Raw genomic sequence first — 23,174 nt, forward strand, 5'->3', positions numbered from 1 at the left:
GAATATTGGAGTGAGTTGCCATTTCCTCCTCCAGGGGATATTCCTGACCCAGGGATGGAACCTATATCTCCTGCATTGCAGGCAGATTCTTTACCACTAAGCCACTTTCTATGGGGAAGCTCATGGAAAGAAGGTAGTTAACTACTAAATGATTTAGTGGATTAGACAATGCTGAAGAGAATAAGCTAACAAAAGAAGCAAGCTGATTTCCTTCACAGAATCTGGGAAAGGATCAGGATATAGAGGTACCAAGCTTTTCTCAAGGTAGAAATAGAAGTGACTGATCCTCTTCACTCCACATACCCAGATAGCCACCTTCCTTCTACCCTGACAGAAGACTGAAGGTTTATAGTCAGAAGACATGAACTAGGCAGGCTCTAGACAACTGAGGTTGGGGTGAAGATCCTAAATAAAGATAAGGATTAAGTGAAAGTTAACCTATGGAATGGTGACACCAGAGCTGTCTTTTTCTGCCTGGTTCTCAGAACTAGTAGTCAAGCTTCTGTGTGTTATAGTGTGTTAATTGCTTAGTCATGTCAGACTCTTTGTGACCCCATGGACTGTTGCCCACCAGGCTTCTCTGTCCATGGGATTCTCTAGGCAAGAATACTGGAGTGTGTAGCCATTGCCTTCTCCAGGGAATCTTCCCTACCCAGGGATCAAACCTGGGTCTTCTGCATTTCCAGCAGATTCTTTACCATATGAGCCACTTATGCTTCCCCTCAACAGGGTATTAAAGGATTCTTTTCTGGGGAAACTTTTCAACCCACAACAAAATATTTAACAGATAGGACTTTTTGAGTTCACTTGATTAAATCAGCAGCTGCATCACCATCAGATCTCCTGCAAGAATGACGGCTGCTGGTCAGGAAGTGGTGCTCATGCGTTAGACTTTCAGTCAGCTTTAAGTGCCTCACAGTTAAACTTGAACAGACAGCCAAGGATCACCAGTCATTTGCTGGAAGTCTCTAACACGGAAGAGACCAAGCAGGAATAAACAAGTAGAAAATAAAAGGAGTTTGGTAGAAATTAGATTTACTGCAGGTAACAGGAGAAACTTTAACAAAATGAAACAGTAGTATCTTTAAAGAGAAAAAACAAGATATAACTTACATGAAAGAAGAGATTCTATTTTTTAAAAGGGGAATTATTCAGAAAACAGGAAGAGATTAGATAATAAAGCTCAAGAACTCTCCTAAAAACAGTCACACCAATTAGAATCTGGAACACGATACAGTAGATACATAATGATACAAACAGCCACTGTCATTGAGATGGGATATGTCATGAAATGTTTCAGAGAGGCACTGATACTTGAAATCTGAAGGAAGCCAAAAAAGGGGGCGTACTAGTGTATATGTTTTTAAGACAATAGAAGTAGGAGCAAATGCAGAGATAGAAGCATGATACACATGAGAAACTGCAAGCAGTTCATTATTTGGGAAATTCAATATGTTTTACAAAAAAATAATGTATAGTTATACATACCTTTTTTCAAAAAGGATTTGAGGTGGAGTTGTGTGGATTTATTTAAAATTCTTTAGAAAAGTAGCAGTATTGATGGCATCCATTCATTATGTCGAGAGGAGAATTAAGTGGTGAGTCAGGAGACCGGGATTCTAGTGTAGACCTACCACTGACTTGTTCTAAGACCTTAGTGTGATGATGTCAGTGACCGCCTTCCAATAATTATCTCCCTTTTTCTTACCGTCCCCCAGATCACAATTTTGCCTAGATTTGGGGGGAATTTCATGCTTCAGGAGTAGGATGGGAGGATGAGAGGGGTGGGGCTATGTGAATATTACTCTAAGCTCATTACGGTAATTCTACTCTCCTTGGTTCGTGGCTGTTTTAGTAAAAATGTGACTTAGTTCTGACCAGTAAGGTGAGAATGGCCACCTGCAGAGAGAATTCTGGGAAAGTTTTCTCACAAAGGACAAAGGAAAAGATACTCTCTCTCTGCCTTCATCTTATTCTAGCTCTGAAGATGTGTTTGAGTCCAGTGTAGTGATGCAATAGAGCAGTTTTCAGTCTTAAGGATTCCCTCCTTTGCTCCTTCATCCAAGGATTGTTTTTAAAAATATGGTGCCTTTATTGCTACTCCTCTTGTAACTTGCAAGTGTAATCTGGCTTGGGAGGGTCTTGACTTCTACCTCTTTGAGGTGAAAGAGGTTTCCAACTCAACTGGTTTCCTCTTTGAGACCACTGTCACCAGAAGACACAACCCTTGCTTCCCAGAGGTCACTCTAGGAATATTTTGTGAGCACATTCTATGATCCCTGGGCTTCACAGGCACTTTCATTGTAAACACTTTTTCAATGAGACAGTTTCATTTGTCTCACGAAATCCAAGGTATAGCATAGTACTATATACATAATAGTCAGCACTAACAGTTTCATTTAATGAAGGTTGAATCATATACTACACAGTTGCACTCATCTCACACACTAGTTAAAATAATGCCCAAAATTCTCCAAGCCAGGCTTCAGCAATACGTGAACTGTGAACTTCCAGATGTTCAAGCTGCTTTTAGAAAACGCAGAGGAACCAGAGATCAAATTGCCAACATCCACTAGATCATCGAAAAAGCAAGAGAGTTCCAGAAAAACATCTATTTCTGCTTTATTGACTATGCCAAAGCCTTTAACTGTGTGGATCACAATAAATTGGAAACTTCTGAAAGAGATGGGAATACCAGACCACCTGTCCTGCCTCTTGAGAAACCTATATGTAGGTCAGGAAGCAACAATTAGAACTGGACATGGAACAACAGACTGGTTCCAAATAGGAAAAGGAATATGTCAGGGCTGTATATTGTCACCCTGCTTGTTTAACTTATATGCAGTGTTCATCATGAGAAACACTGGGCTGGAAGAAGCACAAGCTGGAATCAAGATTGCTGGGAGAAATGAGTAACCTCAGATATGCAGATGACACCACCCTTATAGGCAGAAAATGAAGAGGAACTAAAAAGCCTCTTGCTGAAAGTGAAAGAGGAGAGTGAAAAAGTTGGCTTAAAGCTCAACATTCAGAAAACTAAGATCATGGCATCTGGTCCCATCACTTCATGGGAAATAGATGGGGAAACAGTGTCAGACTTTATTTTGGGAGGGCTCCAAAATCACTGCAGATGGTGACTGCAGCCATGAAATTAAAAGACGCTTACTCCTTGGAAGGAAAGTTATGACCAACCTAGATAGCATATTCAAAAGCAGAGACATTACTTTGCCGACTAAGGTCCGTCTAGTTAAGGCTATGGTTTTTCCTGTGGTCATGTATGGATGTGAGAGTTGGACTGTGAAGAAAGCTGAGCGCCGAAGAATTGATCCTTTTGAACTGTGGTGCTGGAAGAGACTCTTGCAAGTCCCTTGGACTGCAAGGAGATCCAACCAGTCCATCCTAAAGGAGATCAGTCCTGGTTGTTCGTAGAAAGGACTGATGCTGAGGCTGAAACTCCAATCCTTTGGCCACCTCATGCGAAGAGTTGACTCATTGGAAAAGACTCTGATGCTGGGAGGAATTGGGGGCAGGAGGAGAAGGGGATGAGATGGCTGGATGGCATCACCGACTCAATGCACATGAGTTTGAGTGAACTCCGGGAGTTGGTGATGGACAGGGAGGCCTGACGTGCTGTGATTCATGGGGTCGCAAAGAGTGGGACACGACTGAGCGACTGAACTGAACTGGATTTAAGGGTAGAGAGAAGTTTTATTTGTGTTCTGTTTGATTTTATTATTTCCAATCAGTAGAACATGGGTGTGGTTCTGTAATCTCTTCACTTTGAGAGGCTTTTTTCTCCATCTAGGACTGTACCACCCTGATCTTCTCTGAAAGGTTTTTTTTCAATAAGGCAAAAGTGATTTCTATTTATTTCTGTGAAGAAAATTTCATTTAGAAATTAAAGGATTAGAGAAACAACATTTCAGTTTATGTGTATTATTACTTCTTATAGAGCAAATCAGTAGAACTTTAGCCTTTAGCTCTGGAGACTTGACAAAGTAAATATTACAAAATTGTACCTAATGCTCAGTAAACATTTATTTATATAGTAGATAAGCCCAAAATAGAACTACTCACTTTATGATTTAATTTTTTCTTTTTTGTTTTAGCATTTATGACATTAACAGAGAACAGGAGTATGTCAAGAATTCTGGGGGTATACTTGGTGAAAATGAATTAAGACCACCCTCCCAGCTGCATCCCCTCTTAGAGAAGACTGAGACAGGGTTCATATCAGAAAAGAGTGGGTATTAAACAAATGGTCTAAGTTATTGTTAATGAATCCAGAGTTAATGCAATTTTTAAAATTTTAATTAACATCATGTAAATGCAAGGACTTGAAAAAAATTATAATTTCCAGTAGCTGCAAAATTTTTGTAATTATTAGTCCAAAATTGATAGGTAATTAAGTTTTCAAATTGCATCAGAAAAGGTATGTGTTCAAGAGAAATTGTCACTCTCTGTATTTCTTTGAAATTATTTATTTTACTTGATTTTAAGTTATGTTAAATAGTAGAAGTAATACATGCTTATATAAGAATAATCTAAATTGTAGTAACATATGTAAGGTAAAAGTACAAGGTCTCCTTTTTGTCCACTCCCCAGTCACCATTGGCATAAACACTGTTAACTGTTGGATTTCCTATCTCTTTCTAGATCTTTTTCTGTATACTTTCAAACACATAATTTTTTTTACCAAAATAACATATAATGAATTTATTCACTCAATAGTATACAGTAGATATCTTTGTACATTAGTATATACAGATTTACTTTGTCTTTATTTAATAGTTGCAAGGTGTTTCCCTGTTGATGGCAGTTTAGGTTATCTCCAAGGCTTTCCTGATGGCTCAATTGGTAAAGAATCTGCCTGCAATGTGGGATACCTTGGTTTGATCCCTGGGTTGGAAAGATCCCCTGGAGAAGAGAATAGTTACCCACTCCGATATTCTGGCCTGGAGAATTCCATGGACTGTATAAGTCCATGGAGTCGCAAAGAGTCCAACAGGACTGAGCGACTTTCACTTTTACTTAGGTTATCTCCATTGTTCTTCATGTTACAGGTGCTGGTGTGTGGAACATCCTTGTACGTATCACCTCTGCACTTAGCTAATATTTTTGAGGAATAGATTTCCAGGAATGAGATGGTTATTTAGTATGCCCATTTTAAGTTTTTGTTACTTCCTGACAAACTGTGTTCTGAAGAAGTTGTATTTCTCTTAAACTGGCAGTCCTTTGATATCTTAAAGGTATCAAAGATACCTTTTCAGATTAGGTGATTAAGGACTGAGCTGTTCCTTCAACAACTATCAAATATCCTACTTAGAGGAGATAAACTATATAGGCATCTAGAGTGAAAATGCTATGGCTTAATCACAGACAGGATATGTCCAGGGGAATGGTAGAAGTGGTTAGTTTCTATTAGAATTATTGTGACACCTAAGTTGTTGCCATTTGTTCATCTCATTATTTGCTTTCAGACCAGATGCTTATAAAATGGAAAACAGATGCTTGTGACATAGCATGAGAAATTGGTTTATAATTTCGTTGTCTCTCTTATTAGAAGTTAGAGAAAAAAGTGTCCCTCATGTCAGTCACTCAGTATCCCTGATGGAGTTTGAGATGGGGGAGATGATTCAGGGCACTGTGAGCAGAGTCCAACTTCTTGTATCAAGCATGACCTAACTTTTAAGGTAAAATCCACAAATAGCAGAGGTGCTGCTGCTGCTAAGGCACTTCATTCGTGTCTGACTCTGTGCAACCCCATAGATGGCAGCCTACCAGGCTCCCCGCTCCCTGGGATTCTCCAGGCAAGAACACTGGAGTGGGTGGCCATTTCCTTCTCCAGTGCATGCAAGTGAAAAGTGAAAGTGAAGTCGCTCAGTCGTCTCAGACTTTTAGCGACCCCATGGACTGCAGCCTACCAGGCTCCTCCGTCCATGGGATTTTCCAGGCAAGAGAAATATACCCAAAGCCAGGTGCTACAGGAAAGAGCATTAACTCAGTTTTTACAGCCATTTCGATTGAACTTAAATTTTTTCCATATGCACTCTGTTTGTCACTTAAGTCTTAAGGGATACTCTTTACACTTTACAATCAGATATTTTTCAAGTTACCCTCTTAGATGTTGTTTAAATTTCTTTGTGGAATAGCCCCCTCTTCTTTCTCTTAATATTCTGATACTCTTGCATGGTTTAAATAAAGCATGTGTATTGCTCAGCAAAAAAGATAAAACTATCCTTTTAGTTAGTGCTTCTTGATTTGTACACTTGTTAGGGGATTAAATGAGAGTGCGTTGTGTGGGCAGAGACTTCTCAATAAACATTCTTATCTATCTCCTTACATAAAGAGCAGGAAACTTGTACTTTCTTGAGAGTATAATCGAGGTTATTATGAAATCATAAAAGATGCAGGATTTACCATGGTTTTCCATTAAGTTTTCTTTTGATATGCTTTTCCTTCTGTCAACTGTAAAAATTGTTACTTTTATAACGTAGGGCTATTGAGTGCTAACCTAAAAGGGGAAGCATTTTTAACCGTAAATAGTCTTAGAAATTACAATATGAAAGTACAAAATAAGTGATTTACTTGTTCTGCCTTGTTTATTTTAAATCATTACCATTAGTCATAGCTTTATTGGGAACTGTATTCCCCACACTGTTTCAGACAGGTTTTTGGTGTTTTTTTTTTAATTGCATTATTTCTCCCAGGTTTCAGTTTATTATTGTGCATTGACACTCAAAATTGGGGAAATATGTAGTATTTACTACTTCTGAAATTTAAAATCTGTGCCTATCTGTTAACATTGCATACAGTTTAAGATAGTTGGTAATCATGGTTTGTTCATTTCCAGAACTACAAGAACTTTTCTATCTTGTAAGCAAAATCTTTCACAGATATGGAGCCTAAGTGAACAAAGCCATAGCTTTTTAATTACTATCATTAGGGTTTTGCTATTTGAAGCTCTTTAGAATATCCTTTTCTTTTCTTTTCTTTCTTTTTTTAATAACACTGGTATATTGATCCAGTATTCTTACCTGGAGAATTCCATGGACAGAAGAGCCTGGCAGGCTACAGTCCATGGGGTCACAAAGCAAGTCAGACATGACTGAGGGACTTTCACTTTCACTTCATTATATTAATATTGAAAGAGAGAAGATGAAACTGAGGAAAAATAAAAATGTTTCATCTTTTTTTTCCTTCCTTGCTATTTATAATCTTTTATTTTCGATTCTAGGAAGTTTTGTTATTAAAAGCATTTTCAAATTTCCTTGTGAATTAAAGTGTTAGGACAGTTTAGTACAAATTAATTTTACTGAAATGTTTGTTTTAATTTCTGTAATAGTTTAGGGTTTTTTTTTTAATCTGTTGTTCATAAATTAATTTTATTTAAAAAGCTTATATTCTCTTCAACTTTTGAACTTTAATGTAATTGGCTGAGTTCTGATAAAAGTAGGAAACCATATTAACATACTTATTTATACTGTAAGGTCAAAACTTCAGTGTTATATACATTACTCTGTTCTCTTTAGAAGTAATCCATGTGTATCCTTTTCCCCACCTTGTTAAAGAGAATAGAGGATCCAAATAGAAAGGAGTAAACAAAGCAAACAGTTAAATGTTAATGAGACTTCATTAGTCTCAGTTCTCACTGAGTGAGGACTCCTAAAAAGGACAAAGGCCCAACCAGGAGAACTGCTTGATTGGGTCATTAATTCTCAACTATAGGAAACATGGCTTTCATAGGAGAGGTAGCCTAGCATCTCTCAGATGGTACATGGGTATGGTTTGAAAAAAGCACTTTCAAAAAAAGTAATAAATTTTTATTTTCATAAAATGATGATTTTGTAATACAATCCGTAAGAAGTAAAGTTCAGTAGACATTTCCAGGCTGGTGAGGAAGGCTCAGAGAAAAACAATTTCTTACGTGTTTGTTGAGTGTGCAGTTCAGTTCAGTTCAGTTGCTCAGTCGTGTCCGATTCTTTGTGACCCCATGGACTGCAGTATGCCAGGCCTCCCTGTCCAACACCAACTCTCCCGGAGTTTACTCAAACTCATGTCCATTGAATCGGTGATGGCATCCAGCCATCTTATCCTCTGTCGTCCCCTTCTCCTCCTGCCTTCAATCTTTCCCCGCATTAGGGTCTTTTCAAATGAGTCAGCTCTTTGCATCAGGTGGCCAAAGTATTGGAGTTGCAGCTTCAGCATAAGCCCTTCCAGTGAATATTCAGGACTGATTTCCTTTAGGATAGACTCGTTGGATCTCCTTGCTGTTGAAGGGACTCTCAGGAGTTTTCTCCAGCACCACAGTTCAAAAGCATCAATTGTTCTGTGCTCAGCTTTCTTTATAGTCCAACTCTCACATCCATACATGACTACTGGAAAAACCATAGCCTTGACTAGACGGACCTTTGTTGGCAAAGTAATGTCTCTGCTTTTGAATATGCTGTCTAGTTTGGTCATAACTTTTCTTCCAAGGAGCAAGTGTCTTTTAATTTCATGGCTGCAGTCACCATCTGCAGTGATTTTGGAGCCCCCCAAAATAAAGTCTGTCGCTGTTTCCACTGTTTACCCATCTATTTGCCATGAAGTGATGGGATTGGATTCTGTGATCTTAGTTTTCTGAATGTCGAGTTTTAAGCCAACTTTTTCACTTCTTTTACTTTCATCAAGAGGCTCTTTAGTTCTTCACTTTCTGCCATAAGTGTGGTATCATCTGTGTATCTGAGGTTATTGATAATTCTCCAGCAGTCTTGATTCCAGCTTGTGCTTCATCCAGTCCAGCATTTCTCATGATGTACTCTGCATATAAGTTAAATAAGCAGGGTGACAATATGTAGCCTTGACATACTCTTTTTGCAATTTAGAACCAGTCTGTTGTTCCTTGTCCAGTTCTAACTGTTGCTTCTTGACCAGAAGCAACAGATTTCTCAGAAGGCAGGTCAGATGGTCTGGTATTCTCATCTCTCGAAGAATTTTCCACAATTTATTGTGGTCCACACAGTTAAAGGCTTTGGAGTAGTCAATAAAGCAGAAGTAGATGTTTTTCTGGAACTCTCGCTTTTTCAGTGGTCCAGCAGATGTTGGCAATTTGATCTCTGGTTCCTCTGCCTTTTCTAAATCCAGCTTGAACATCTGGAAGTTCACAGTTCACATTCTATTGAAGCCCAACTTGGAGAATTTTGAGCATTACTTTACTAGTGTGTGAGATGAGTGCAGTTGTGCAGTATTTTGAGCATTCTTTGGCGTTGCCTTTCTTTGGCATTGCCTTTCTTTGGGATTGGAATGAAAACTGACCTTTTCCAGTCCTGTGGCCACTGCTGAGTTTTCCAAATTTGCTGGCATATTGAGTGCAGCACTTTCACAGCATCATCTTTTAGGATTTGAAGTAGCTCAGTTGGAATTCCTTCACCTCCACTAGCTTTATTCGTAGTGATGCTTCCTAAGGCCCACTTGACTTCACATTCCAGGATGTCTGGCTCTAGGTGACTGATCATGCCATCATGATTATCTGGGTCATGAAGATCTTTCTTGTATAGTTCTTCAGTGTATTCTTGCTACCTCTTAATACCTTCTGCTTCTGTCATATTCATACCATTTCTGTACTTTACTGTGGCCATCTTTGCATGAAATGTTCCCTTGGTGTCTCTAATTTTCTTGAAGAGATCTCTGGTCTTTTCCATTCTATTGTTTTCCTCTATTTCTTTGCACTGATCACTGAGGAAGGCTTTCTTATATCTCCTTGCTATTCTTTGGAACTCTGCATTCAGATGGTTATATCTTTCTTTTTCTCCTTTGCCTTTTGCTTCTCTTCTTTTCATAGCTATTTGTAAGGCCTCCTCAGACAACCATTTTGCCTTTTTGCATTTCTTTTTCTTGGGGATGATCTTCATCCCTGCCTTCTGTACAGTGTCATGAACCTCCATCCATAATTCTTCAGGCACTGTATCAGATCTGATCCCTTGAATCTATTTGTCACTTCCACTGTATGTTCGTAAGGGATTTGATTTAGGTCAGACCTGAATGGTCTAGTGGTTTTTCCCCACTTTTTTCAATTTAAGTCTGAATTTGGCAATAAGGAGTTCATGATCTGAGCCACAGTCACCTCCCAGTCTTGCTTTTGCTGACTGTATAGACCTTCTCCATCTTTGGCTGCAAAGAATATAATCAGTCTGATTTCGGTGTTGACCATCTGGTGATGTCCATGTGTAGAGTCTTCTCTTGTGTTGTTGGAAGAGGGTGTTTGCTGTCACCAGTGCATTTTCTTGGCAAAACTCCTGTTAGCCTTTGCTCCCTTCGTCCTGTACTCCAGGGTCAAATGAGTGTGCAGTAGTAGCCCCTTCCCGTGGAACCTCACAAACTTCCCTGTAGATTTGGTGAGCCACTGGGAAGGTTAAGTTTATCAAAATGTGGCCTGCTGCTGCTGCTAAGTTGCTTCAGTCGTGTCCGACTCTGTGTGACCCCATAGACGGCAGCCCACCAGGCTCCCCCGTCCCTGGGATTCTCCAGGCAAGAACACTGGAGTGGGTGGCCATTTCCTTCTCCGGTGAATGAAAGTGAAAGTGAAGTTGCTCAGTCACGTCCAACTCCTAGCGACCCTATGGACTGCAGCCTACCAGGCTCCTCCGTCCATGGGATTTTCCAGGCAAGAGTACTGGAGTGGGTGTCCATTGCCTTCTCCAAAACGTAGCCTAGATTTACAAAAACTTAGGAACAAGAAACATTGATCTAAGCAGTCACTGACCTCCAGCTTGACACTATAGATGCATCTGCTTTTACAGCCTTGATTACAGCACCCAGCTTTAAACCTAAAGGGATTTACTCTTGCATTAAAAGTAATTCATCCATTGTTATAATCCATTTAGGTTATTTTCATCAAGTATGAGGTCTTTGATGATACCAGATATGATAGCCAGAACATAATGGAAATGTCTTTGTTATGCAGGAAGGAAATGAATGACTTGGTCAGTGATATTTAGTGTGCCATGTTCCCCAGCCTTTGGTTATCTTAAAAAGTTGCATTATTTTTGTGTTTTACAGTTTTTGAGACAGTATCCTTGAGTTCAGACTCTCTCTTCCAGAGGACAGTTTCAATTCTCCATACTTCTTACTTGGACTCTGCATCTGAGCATGGTTTTCAGTACAGTGAAGTGACTTTGGTGAAAAATGACATTTTCTTAAATGAGGTGAGGTGCTTGGTACACACTGTGTCTGTGGTTAGTTTTATTTTAGTTTTGAAGAAATAGACCCATCATTTTTTATATTTGAGCCTAGTTCTTCTTAGCTATCACATTTTAGCAAGATAAACAATCCTTGGTAATAATCACTTGAAAGGTAATTATAATATATTCTAGGGAATAGAAAAATAATAAATTTCATTAGTCTTTTAGCAGGAGGAATTCAGTTGATGCATTTTTAAAGAATTAATTTGGAAGGCAAAATAACATGTTAATAACATTTGATTATTCTCTATACAGTACAAAGCTTTTTACCAAGAAAAAAAAGCAAGTAACTATACTCACGAAGAACTTCAAGAAACTTACGGGTTTCTTCTGTTTGAAACTGAAAATCAGGTAAGGAAATTTGGTTTTAGAAAATTAATTTTATGATATTAACGTACAAAATTAATTATGTTATTAAAGTTAAACATTGATTCTATAAAACTTGTAACATTACCAGTTCATTACCATAATTTAATTTTTTAGATAGCAGTGTAAATGACAATGAAAGAGATTTGATTTCTCATGAAAGAGATTTGATTTCTACGACTTTTTAAGGTTTTCTTTAGTTTTATCTTAAATACATTTGTAAGCTTGTAGTGAGATTTCGATTAATACAGACTTCTTAAGTATTAATAATGCCTTTTAGTGGAGTGAATGGATATTTTCCCATTCTGGATCATTGTTTACATAGATATCTTCTATTTTCCGTGGAAGTTTTTTCAAGTTTAAATAACATGGTTTTGGGGATAAGATGAACACTTTCAGCATTCTAGTTACTTGGAATTGTTTCATGCTGTTTTGAAAATTGAACATGTATATTGTTGCTTATACCTAAATTGTGGAGAAAGAAACTGCTGTGTGCAGGTATGTCTCCAAAGAAGTGTGTGACTTCTAGATACACTTTCATCAGTGCCAGAGATCTGTGATCCAGTTTAAAGTAATTCACAGGTAGTATTTTGGTTGGGATCATGATTTTTAAAGAATGGGGGTAGATTTGCTAAAGGATAGTTAACATTAGCATGTACCTTATGGTTACATAGTAATACCAGAGAGTTTATTTACTTAGTTGTTGACTTCCAAATAAGATATGTTAGGGGTTCATACTTTAAAAAAAATAAAGGTCATCTGGGGGTAAGGCATTTTCAAATTTCGTGATTCCCAAGCTGTAATCGTAAAAGAAATCTCCAAGAGAGGACTGATCTGTGAGCTTGTTTAATTTGGTTTTGCCAGTGACATTTTCGTTAGCAGAAATAGTAAAATTTCATGAAAAAGTTTAAATTGTTAATATTAACTGAAACACAATTGCTATATAGAAACTTGCTTTGTGCCCTGAATGCATATAGTGTACAGATTCTGTATTGAAAGTTTGTATGTAAATTATAGTTATTTCATTGACTCCAAAACATGATATAAGCAAAGTCTGATCTTTTGTTGAAGGCAAAGTTGGTATGTCAGCATGGACTCTGTGTGGGCAGCAGTGCTATCACCACTCTGGGAGACCCAGCGAAAGGTATGGTCTATAAGGAAGGAGAATTTCTTTTACAAGGTGAAGTGGAATTTAGTTAGTTACATAAGAGTCTGTATTAAAAGCTAGTTTCATTGATGATAAATAATCTTTGGAATCAGAACTTTAAATATATACATGAGCTTTGACTCTAAGAACTTCAGATTTTCTAATAGAGTTCTCTCTTTTAAAAGATGATTGGACTAAAAGATATCTTTCAGTGCCAAGAAGTCAGTGCTATCATCTGGGGCTAAGGAGGCTTTCCTCCTAACTATCATTATGGCAGTAGGAATAGAGAATAGATGGTACTGACCAAAGATGGCAACTGTGGGATGTGAGGAGTAGAGAAAGGAAATAATCAAATAAATATAAAGTGTTAAATTTGCACTGCATTGATATTATCAATAGAGGAGAGATTTTAGACAGGCTGATGAGTTACAGGAGAAGGGTCGTCTTATCATTAAGAATGTGCTTTAGCCCTACTTTCTTTAAGCTTCACTTTCTTCATCTATAAAAAGATAAAACTATCTTCTAGATTTGTTGTGAGGATTATGAGACTATGTAAAGTGCTTAGCATGGAGCTTACACCTAGTAAGCTCGCAGTAAATGAACACTTTTCAGTAAGCTGTTTGAGAAACAGTAGGTCATCATAAGTGTTCTGGAAGCTATCCTGCTGGTGGTGAAAACAGTTGGAAGAGGGATGAGGACTAGAGGTTGGGGCTCAAGGTGGCAGAGGGTGCATGTTAGTTGAAGCCAAAGATATTGTTACATGGGGCAGCACAGATGGTGAAGAACAGAACTTTTATTTAGATATTGTGGGACCAAGGGATGTGGACATGGGGCGAGGACAGGAAGAGGAAGAGCTGAGAGCAGTCCAGTGGATGAAGAATCTGGAGGTGGAGTCTCACAAGAAGCAGAAGGTGTCCGGAGGGGTGTTAGCAGTGTCAGATGCTGTAGAAGTTGGAGATCAGGGGTGAGAAAGACTAGGGGGCTTCATGGCTGGGTTCTTGCTGGCCCTTTCTTTGTAATAACAGCTTTATTGAGAAAAAATTCACCATACAATTCACCCATTTGAAGTATACAGTTCAGTGTTTTTTTTTAGTGCATTCAGAGTTGTGCAACAGTCAGCACAGTCAGTTTTAGACCGTTTTCATCAGTCCCCTCCCTTCCCACCAGCCTGGGCAACCACTGCTTTCCTTTTTGCACCTGTGGATTGACCTATTCCAGACATTCCATCTAAATGGAATCATATCTGACCTTTTGTGAGTAACTGTTTTTTTACTTAGTGTTTTTGAGATTCTCTATGTTGTTGCATGTAGTTGATTCGCTTTTTGACTGAATAATATTCCATTGTACCACTTTTTCTTTATCCATTCAGCAATTGGTAGACACTTTGTTTCTACTTTTTCGCTATTATTTTAAAAAGCTACTATGTATATTCTTGTACATATGGTCTTTATGTGGACAACTATTTTCATTTTTGCTGGGTTTATACCTAGGAATGGAATTGCTGGCTTGTATGGTAACTCTGTGTGTAGGAAATGTTTTTAAACTTCTATTCAGCTATCCTAAAGGACGTGAAAGAGGATAAGTTCACAACTCAAATAACAGTTTACCTGAAACCTTTTTTTCTTTTCCCCTATTCTTCTTAACACCTCCTTCTTTTCATTATGAAAAATGTTAATGTAGAAAAAAGTAGCATGGTATGATATACCCAACACCTACATTTACCAGATAATGTTTTGCATTAATTCTCTTCATTTGTCTAAAAACTTTTTTTTTCCTGAAAAATGTGGAAGTGAGTTACAAGCAAATGCCTCAGCTTATACCTCTAAAAATCAAGGCCATTTTTCTATGTGACAGTTGCATGAGTTTATTGTTGATGTTTTGAGAGCCTGGTTTCAGTAGCAGGTGTGGAGTAGAGGCTGCATTGTTCCTACAAATACACATTCTTCTTCTTCACATGCTGGATGTGATGATAAGATAGCACTACTGGATATGTATGTTTATAGTTTTTGGCTCAAGTAAAATGAATGAAATATATGAGCATCACTACGAACAAAGCTAGTGGAGGTGATGGAATTCCAGTTGAGCTATTTCAAATCCTGAAAGACAGTGCTGTGAAAGTGCTGCACTCAATATGCCAGCAAACTTGGAAAACTCAGCAGCGGCCACAGGACTGGAAAACGTCAGTTTTCATGCCAATCCCAAAGAAAGGGAATCCAAAAGAATGCTCAAACTACCACACAATTGCACTCATCTCACATGCTAGTAAAGTAATGCTCAAACTTCTCCAAGCCAGGCTTCAGCAATACATGAACCGTGAACTTCCAGATGTTCAAGCTGGTTTTAGAAAAGGCAGAGGAACCAGAGATCAAATTGCCAACATCTGCTGGATCATTGAAAAAGCAAGAGAGTTCCAGAAAAACATCTATTTCTGCTTTACTGACTATGCCAAAGCCTTTGACTGTGTGGATCACAATAAACTGGAAAATTCTGAAAGAGATGGGAATACCAGACCACCTGTCCTACCTCTTGAGAAATCTGTATGCAGGTCAGGAAGCAGCAGTTAGAACTGGACATGGAACAACAGACTGGTTCCAAATAGGAAAAGGAGTACATCAAAGCTGTATATTGTCACCCTGCTTATTTAACTTACGCAGAGTACATCATGAGAAACACTGGGCTGGAAGAAGCACAAGCTGGAATCAGGATTGCCGGGAGAAATATCAGTAACCTCAGATATGCAGATGACACCACCCTTATGGCAGAAAGTGAAGAGGAGCTAAAAAGCCTCTTGCTGAAAGTGGAAGAGAGTGAAAAAGTTGGCTTAAAGCTCAGCATTCAGAAAATGAAGATCATGGCATCTGGTCCCATCACTTCATGGGAAATAGATAGATAAACAGTGGAAACAGTGGCTGCCTTTATTTTGGGGGGCTCCAAAATCACTGCAGATGGTGACTGCAGCCATGAAATTAAAAGACGCTTACTCCTTGGAAGAAAAGTTATGACCAACCTAGATAGCATACTGAAAAGCAGAAACATTACTTTGCCAACAAAGGTCCGTCTAGTCAAGGCTATGGTTTTTCCAGTGGTCATGTATGGATGTGAGAGTTGGACTGTGAAGAAAGCTGAGCACCGAAGAATTGATGCTTTTGAACTGTGGTGTTGGAGAAGACTCTTGAGAGTCCCTTGGACTGCAAGGAGATCCAACCAGTCCATTCTGAAGGAGATCAGCCCTGGGATTTCTTTGGAAGGAATGATGCTAAAGCTGAAACTCCAGTACTTAGGCCACCTCATGCGAAGAGTTGACTCATTGGAAAAGACTCTGATCCTGGGAGGGATTGGGGGCAGGAGGAGAAGGGGACGACAGAGGATGAGATGGCTGGATGGCATCACTAACTCGATGGACGTGAGTCTGAGTGAACTCCATTGGTGATGGACTGGGAGGCCTGGCGTGCTGTGATTCATGGGGTCGCAAAGAGTCGGACACGACTGAGCAACTGAACTGAACTGAAGCCTTTATATTACTATACTATATTACAGTTTTAAGGTTTATGGATCTTTTTAAATCTTCCTGAAGACCTGAGATTTCTGTATCTGTGACCCACACCCATCCTCTCACTACTCAGTCATGTGCTTAGTAGTAATAGTAATAAGTGAAGAACTTGGAACTGGAATCCAGTTTTCTGACAACATGTCTGTAACTCTGTTCATTCTGTGTCCTCACCGTTGTCTTTTCTATTTCACAAGCGATGCCTCAGTTCAGAAATGTCCCTGAAATCGGTTCTTTCCTCTGTTTTCTCACTGCTGCTTCTGTGTGGGGATCATCCTCTCCTGCCTCAACCTACAGGAGTCTCTCCCCTCTTGAGACTCAACTTCTCTTTTAAACAGCAATGGTCTGTGATGAGGCTGCAGTGGTGAACAAAAAATATCTAACCTCTGCTGACTGGAATTCACAGTCCAGCAGAACATGCTGCTTAAAGGCAGGGATCTTGTTCTGTTTCCCTTTGTATCACTGCTGCCTGGCACAGACCTGCTGAGTAGCAAACCTCAGCACACATTCTTAAATAGGAGCATTTACTGAGTTTTTCTGGAAAAAGTAACTTGAGAATCAGATTATCACAGGCCTTTTCACTGAAAGATTGCATGGAGAATAAAACAGACAGAGACTTTTCCAAAATTGTGATACATTCATCCCTTTTCATGTTACCTTTTATTTGTCCCTTGTGTCATCTTGTTCAGTTTAAGTAACCCATGAGTAAACAGTCTTCTTAAAGTGTAAATTAATCTATTTTTATACTTTTATAGGTGTGTACATTTCCAAATACTCAGACTATCTTCACGCAAGACCTTGGTATCATGGGAAGTCTGGTTATGTTGTAATTTTTAATCTAATTAAGGTAAAGCCTAAATTTGCTTCTGTGTAATTTTTTTTAAATGAAAGTTTATCAGTCTGTGATCATGTTTTTTGCAGCTCATTTGCTAAACATAGTCCTTGGCAAAGACAGCTGTTCAGAATCAGAAAAAATAACTGCTCCTTTTGCTTTCCTTTAAGGACAGAGCTTTTTTTTACTCTTTTAATAGATGATATGTGAATTTTTTTTTCTTAAAAAAAAAAAGCTTCAAAATAATACAGCAGGCATTTAGTGAGAAGCTTTCCTCACTCTGCTCCACAATGTCACTTTTTAAACATTAAATAGCTGAATGAGTATTGTTTATTAAACAACATGATTTCACCTATAAGAGATGAATTTAGAAGACAGCATTCTGGTTTAAATTGTCAAAATGAGAGATCTGTATGCATTTTTGTTATCCCTAAAACATTGAGATCTTGTTCATAGCTTCATGTGATAGCGATAACTAATAATCTGAGAAATTTTTTAGTTCCCTTAAATAATGCAGTATAAGTGAATCACACAATTAGAATTTTCATTCAAATAGTAGGAAAACTAATTTTAGAGGTCAGGAGATTTTTTGAGGACGTATTCTGTGGTCTTGTTTTGTTTGTGCTTTTGTTTTAGCATTCCTACTAAGTTCTTCAGTTATAAACCTAACACTACTGATTTTAAGAGTGTGAATTCTCCATATTCCAAAATTCGTCCCCAAGAACTGAAGGGAAAGTAGCATTCATTGGCTCCCAGCCACTGCTTCCCCCTTTAACGTTTCCCTCTTCCACTCTGTGATAAGTACTATAGTTCTGCTGCAACCCACATGCTTGTCAGCTCAGATATCAAGTTTTTTATGTCAGATTGTGCCTCGCCATTGGTTTCATGCCCCTACCCTGTCTGGCCGACCCTGCTGTTTAGTTTTGAGTTTCTGGCTATGTCCTCTCAGTCCTCCTTACTTCACTGCTCAGAAGCCAGCCCTGCCCAGTTTGATGGGGAGAGGATGCAGGTTCTGACTGCTCACTGGAGCACCGCTCATGTGCTTAGTTTTCTGAGGATTGTCCTTGGTGGTCCAGGTGCTGAAGAGGAGGGACCTTAACAGCAAGCATATATATGTATATGTATATATATTTAAATAGTGAGTCTTGTAAACATAAAAATAAAAGTTGCCTATTATTTCGTATCTCATTTTGGTACCTATTTTGTGTATTTCCATTTTTTTCATGTTATGTCATTATGTTATTCAAGATAGCTTTTAAAATCATTGTATGACCTTTTATTGCATGATAAACTAACTCAACAGTTCTCTTTTTCCTTTTTCTGGGAGATATGTACCCCTTGATGAAGAGATTCCATGGTGAAAAATACTGTCAGCTGTTGAGTAATCAGAGCTATTGGCCTGTGAAGTGCTTTACTGAGCTTTTGTTCCTTGCTGGTCTACTGGGTGCTGCTGGAAAGGAGTATCTTGGTCTCTAATTTACAATTTACGGAGAAGGCAATAGCACCCCACTCCAGTACTCTTGCCTGGAAAAGTCCCATGGACAGAGGAGCCTGGTGGGCTGCAGTCCATGGGGTCACGAAGGGTTGGACACGACTGAGCGACTTCACTTTCACTTTTCATTTGCATGCATTGGAGAAGGAAATGGCAACCCACTCCAGTGTTTTTGCCTGGACAATCCCAGGGACGCCTGGTGGGCTGCCTTCTGTGGGGTTGCACAGAGTCAGACATGACTGAAGTGACTTAGCAGCAGCAGCAGCAATTTACAGTTTATAATTTAATACTTCAGTTTGGAACTCATCTTTTGACATTTTAGTTTTTTTCATCTTTTATGATATAGTCACTGAATAGTGAGTCTGTTTGGTGGACTATGTAATTTCTCTTTTAAAGAAATAAAGTTAAGTTAAAATGTTAGTCAGTTGTGTCCAACTCTTTGCGACCCCATGGGCTATAGGCCACCAGGCTCCTCCATCCATGGGATTTCCCAGGCAAGAATACTGGAGTGGGTTGCCATTTCCTTCTCCAGTTGAAAGGAATGGTTCTCCTAAATTTGGGCTAATTCATGTACTCCTTTAATACTATGAACAAAGCTGTGGATGTTTGCCTAAGAAATATGCCAAATTATATCAGAGTTTGTGAAAAAACAAAAAACTTTGAGGGCTAAATACAAATGTAATGAGGTTCATGGATAATTAAAACTATTGTTGGTCTTAAGATAATTTTTTAAGAGCCATAGTTCTTAACACAGTTTGCTGCTGCTGCTGCTGCTAAGTCGCTTCAGTCGTGTCCGACTCTGTGTGACCCCATAGACGGCAGCCCACCAGGCTCCGCCGTTCCTGGGATTCTCCAGGCAAGAACACTGGAGTGGGTTGCCATTTCCTTCTCCAGTGCATGAAAGTGAAGAGTGAAAGTGGTAGTCAAAATACATCCCCATTTTTATTTAGACTACTTTAAAATAAATCCTAGAGTGAAATTATTCCGATTCGAAGATATTTGATTAGTCTTAATATTTTCATTCTAGGGAAAAGTCAAGTTTGTGTCTGAGAATTATACAGCTAACTATACTAGCCCATCTTCTGGCTATGATTGCCATGTGGCTGCAAATATTAACAAGATTTCTCACAAGACAAGTCATTTTCGCACCTTTGAACTGAGTCAGGTATAGTCACCTGGGAATAAATCATTTGCAAGATACTTTTCTGAATCTAATGAGTTAAATGTAGAGGTTGGGTAGGGTTGAAGTAAACTTGATACATGAGGAATTCTGTAGTGCTATCCTCATACTACTTCTCTTCTTTCAGTATTACCTCTATGAACTTTCAGGCAGCACTATTACTGAGCGACCCAGACAGATCTGTCCTTACCTGATTGTAGCTTTTCAGTACAGGGAACCTAAAAAGATGGCAGCACCAGCCCATGATCATAAAAGCATGTAAGTAATGACGTGCATACTTTGTTTTACTGCATTTGTTTTCTTTGCTCTTATAAAAATGCTTCTTTTTTCCCCCCTAGACTTGAACTCAAAGAAAATGGTAAGAAATTATTTTTTTTTTAGTTTTTTCTTTAAGTAAATGTTTTGTTCAAAAATAAAATAATCAGTTTCTTTCTTAACCTCATTTCTTACAGTTCTCATCTCTCCATGGAAAGGGAAATTAATTATACAAGGCTGTCTACTATGTGATATAACTCTTTGGTCTTCCTATGGTACAGTGGTTCCAAAACAACTGTAAGTGTTGAATTAATGCCCTTCACTAATGCTTCCCTAAGTTTTCAGTTCTCATTTTGAGGTGCTGCTTGTTGGCACTGGTTGGAAATATACCAGCTGTACTTGGTTTTAGGTTATTCTTCAGGAGATGTATAAAGTACTGGGCTGTGACACAAGAGACCAAAATTCAAATCTAAATTTGACCTTTGCTTAGGAATAAGTTAGTTTTATTGTTACTCAGTTGCGAAGCTGTGTCTGCCTCTGTGACCCCATGGACTGTAGCAAGCCAGGCTTCCCTGTCCTTCACTATCTCCTGGAGTTTGCTCAAACTCATGTCCATTGAGTCAGTGATGCCATCCAACCATCTCATCCTCTATCATCCCCTTTTTCCTCCTACCCTCAATCTTTGCCAGCATCAGGGTCTTTTCCAATAAGTTGGCTCTTTATATCAGGTGGCCACAGTATTGGAGCTTCAGCATCAGTCCTTCCAATGAATATTCAGGGTTGATTTCCTTGAGGATAGACTGGTTTGATCTCCTTGCTGTCCAAGGAAGTCTCAAGAGTCTTCTCCAACACCATAGTTGAAAAGCATCAGTTCTTTGGTGCTCAGCCTTCATTATGGTCCAGCTCTTATATCTGTACCTGACTGCTAAAAAAACCATAGCTTTGGCTATCTGGACCTTTGTTGGCAAAGTGAAGTCCCTACTTTTTAGTTTTATAATCTTTGATAAATCGCTTTTAAAATTTTAGCATCTTAATCCATTTGTGGAAAAATAAGCTCTCAGGGTAAATTAATTTACCTAATGCTAAAAGTTTGACTTTCTGTGAGAAACAAATTGTACTTGCCTATATAACAGATGCAGATTATAGCCACTTAATTAATTCTATTATAGTTTTATTAAGATATGCAGGATCTAATTTTCAAATTTTCACATGATTTTCCTAAAGTGGTATTAAATAGAGGAGCTGTTACATGTATTTATATTATAATGAATTACAGTATTTTTTTCTGGGCATCTTGTGATACTTTTTTGTTTAATCTATTTAGTTTGTCCCCAAATCCCCTGAAAGTTAGATATGCTTTAACTGAAATAAAAAGTGAAAGTTAGTATTCTATTAGAAATAACTTTCTTTTTATTGGCTCTTTTTAAAAGTTTTATGTTTGTTTATTTATTTAGATTGCATGAGCCTTCATTGCTTTGTGCAACTTTCTCTAGTTATGACAAGCAGGGGGCTACTCTCTAGTTGGAGTACTCAGACTTCTCATGGTGGTGACTTCTCTCGTTGAGCACAGGCTTTAGGTGTGCAGGCTTCAGGAGTTGCAGCACACAGAATCAGTAGTTGTATAGAGTACAACTAGTAAGTGTAGAACCCACTCCAGTGTTCTTGCCTGGAGAATCCCAGGGACAGGGGAACCTCGTAGGCTGCCGTCTATAGGGTTGCACAGAGTCAGACATGACTGAAGCGAGTTAGCAGCAGCAGTAAGTGTAGAAAGAGTGATGAAATTAGGAAATCACATTTTGGCAACATCATAATGATCATTGGAGGCTTGATAAAGTAGGTGGAAGTTTGATGAAATTTACATATCTCACAAAGGAAAAAGTGCAGACTTTATAATAGAAGAAGCTGCACATACCATTTTAACTCAGTTCAGTTCAGTTGCTCAGTTGTGTACGACTCTTTGTGAACCCATGGACTGCAGCACGACAGGCCACCCTGTCCATCACCAACTCCCAGAGTCTACTCAAACTCATGTCCATTGAGTCGGTTGTTACCATCCAGCCATCTCATCCTCTGCCATCCCCTTCTCCACCTGCACCCAATCCCTCTCAGCATCAGGGTCCTTTCCAGTGAGTCAACTCTTCGCATGAAGTGGCCAAAGTATTGGGAGTTTCAGCTTTAGCATCATTCCTTCCAAAGAAATCCCAGGGTTATCTCCTTCAGAATGGACTGGTTGGATCTCCTTGCAGTCCAAGGGACTCGCAAGAGTCTTCTCCAACACCACAGTTCAAAAGCATCAATTCTTCGGTGCTCAGCTTTCTTCACAGGCCAACTCTCACATCCGTACCTGACCACTGGAAAAACCATAGCCTTGACTAGACGGACCTTTGTTGGCAAAGTAATGTCTCTGCTTTTGAATATGCTATCTAGGTTGGTTATAACTTTCCTTCCAATGTGTAAGCGTTTTCTAATTTTGTGGCTGCAATCACCATCTGCAGTGATTTTGAAGCCCCAAAACATAAAGGCAGCCACTGTTTCCACTATTTATCCATTTCCCATGAAGTGATGGGACCAGATGCCCTGATCTTAGTTTTCTGAATGTTGAGCTTTAAGCCAACTTTTTCACTCTCCTTTCACTTTCAGTAAGAGGCTTTTTAGTTCCTCTTCACTTTCTGCCATAAGGGTGGTGTCATCTGCATATCTGAGGTTACTGATATTTCTCCCGGCAATCCTGATTCCAGCTTGTGCTTCTTCCAGCCCAGTGTTTCCCATGATGTACTCTGCATATAGGTTACATAAGCAGGGTCAGCCTTGACGTATTCCTTTTCCTATTTGGAACCAGTCTGTTGTTCCATGTCCAGTTCTAACTGTTGCTTCCTGACCTGCATATAGGTTTCTCAAGAGGCAGGTCAGGTGGTCTGGTATTCGCATATCTTCCAGAAATTTCCACAGTTTATTGTGATCCACACAGTCAAAGGCTTTGGCATAGTCAATAAAGCAGAAATAGATGTTTTTCTGGAACTCTCTTGCTTTTTCCATGATCCAGCAGATGTTGGCAGTTTGATCTCTGGTTCCTCTGCCTTTCCTAAAACCAGCTTGAACATCTGGAAGTTCACAGTTCACACATTGCTGAAGC

General features: G+C 38.9%; 1 protein-coding gene across 8 annotated transcripts in view; it reads left to right on the plus strand.

Moving 5' to 3' along the window:
* The window catches only part of TASOR2 (transcription activation suppressor family member 2), a 67,640-nt gene that overhangs the window by 14,143 nt on the left and 30,323 nt on the right, over positions 1 to 23,174 (plus strand). For 6 of the 8 annotated variants that reach the window (XM_040248829.1, XM_040248830.1, XM_040248828.1 and 3 more), the window contains 9 exons: positions 4,110 to 4,243; positions 11,041 to 11,186; positions 11,478 to 11,573; positions 12,660 to 12,732; positions 17,038 to 17,129; positions 19,634 to 19,771; positions 19,914 to 20,044; positions 20,125 to 20,144; positions 20,239 to 20,338. In XM_040248829.1, the coding sequence (XP_040104763.1) occupies positions 4,110 to 4,243; positions 11,041 to 11,186; positions 11,478 to 11,573; positions 12,660 to 12,732; positions 17,038 to 17,129; positions 19,634 to 19,771; positions 19,914 to 20,044; positions 20,125 to 20,144; positions 20,239 to 20,338 (930 nt within the window). The remainder of the gene's footprint in view (positions 1 to 4,109; positions 4,244 to 11,040; positions 11,187 to 11,477; positions 11,574 to 12,659; positions 12,733 to 17,037; positions 17,130 to 19,633; positions 19,772 to 19,913; positions 20,045 to 20,124; positions 20,145 to 20,238; positions 20,339 to 23,174) is intronic. The other 2 variants (XM_040248832.1, XM_040248834.1) reach the window with 1 other exon arrangement.

The sequence above is a fragment of the Oryx dammah genome, unplaced genomic scaffold (assembly GCF_014754425.2).
Source record: "Oryx dammah isolate SB20612 unplaced genomic scaffold, SCBI_Odam_1.1 HiC_scaffold_10, whole genome shotgun sequence".
NCBI classification, from domain to species: Eukaryota; Metazoa; Chordata; class Mammalia; order Artiodactyla; family Bovidae; genus Oryx; species Oryx dammah.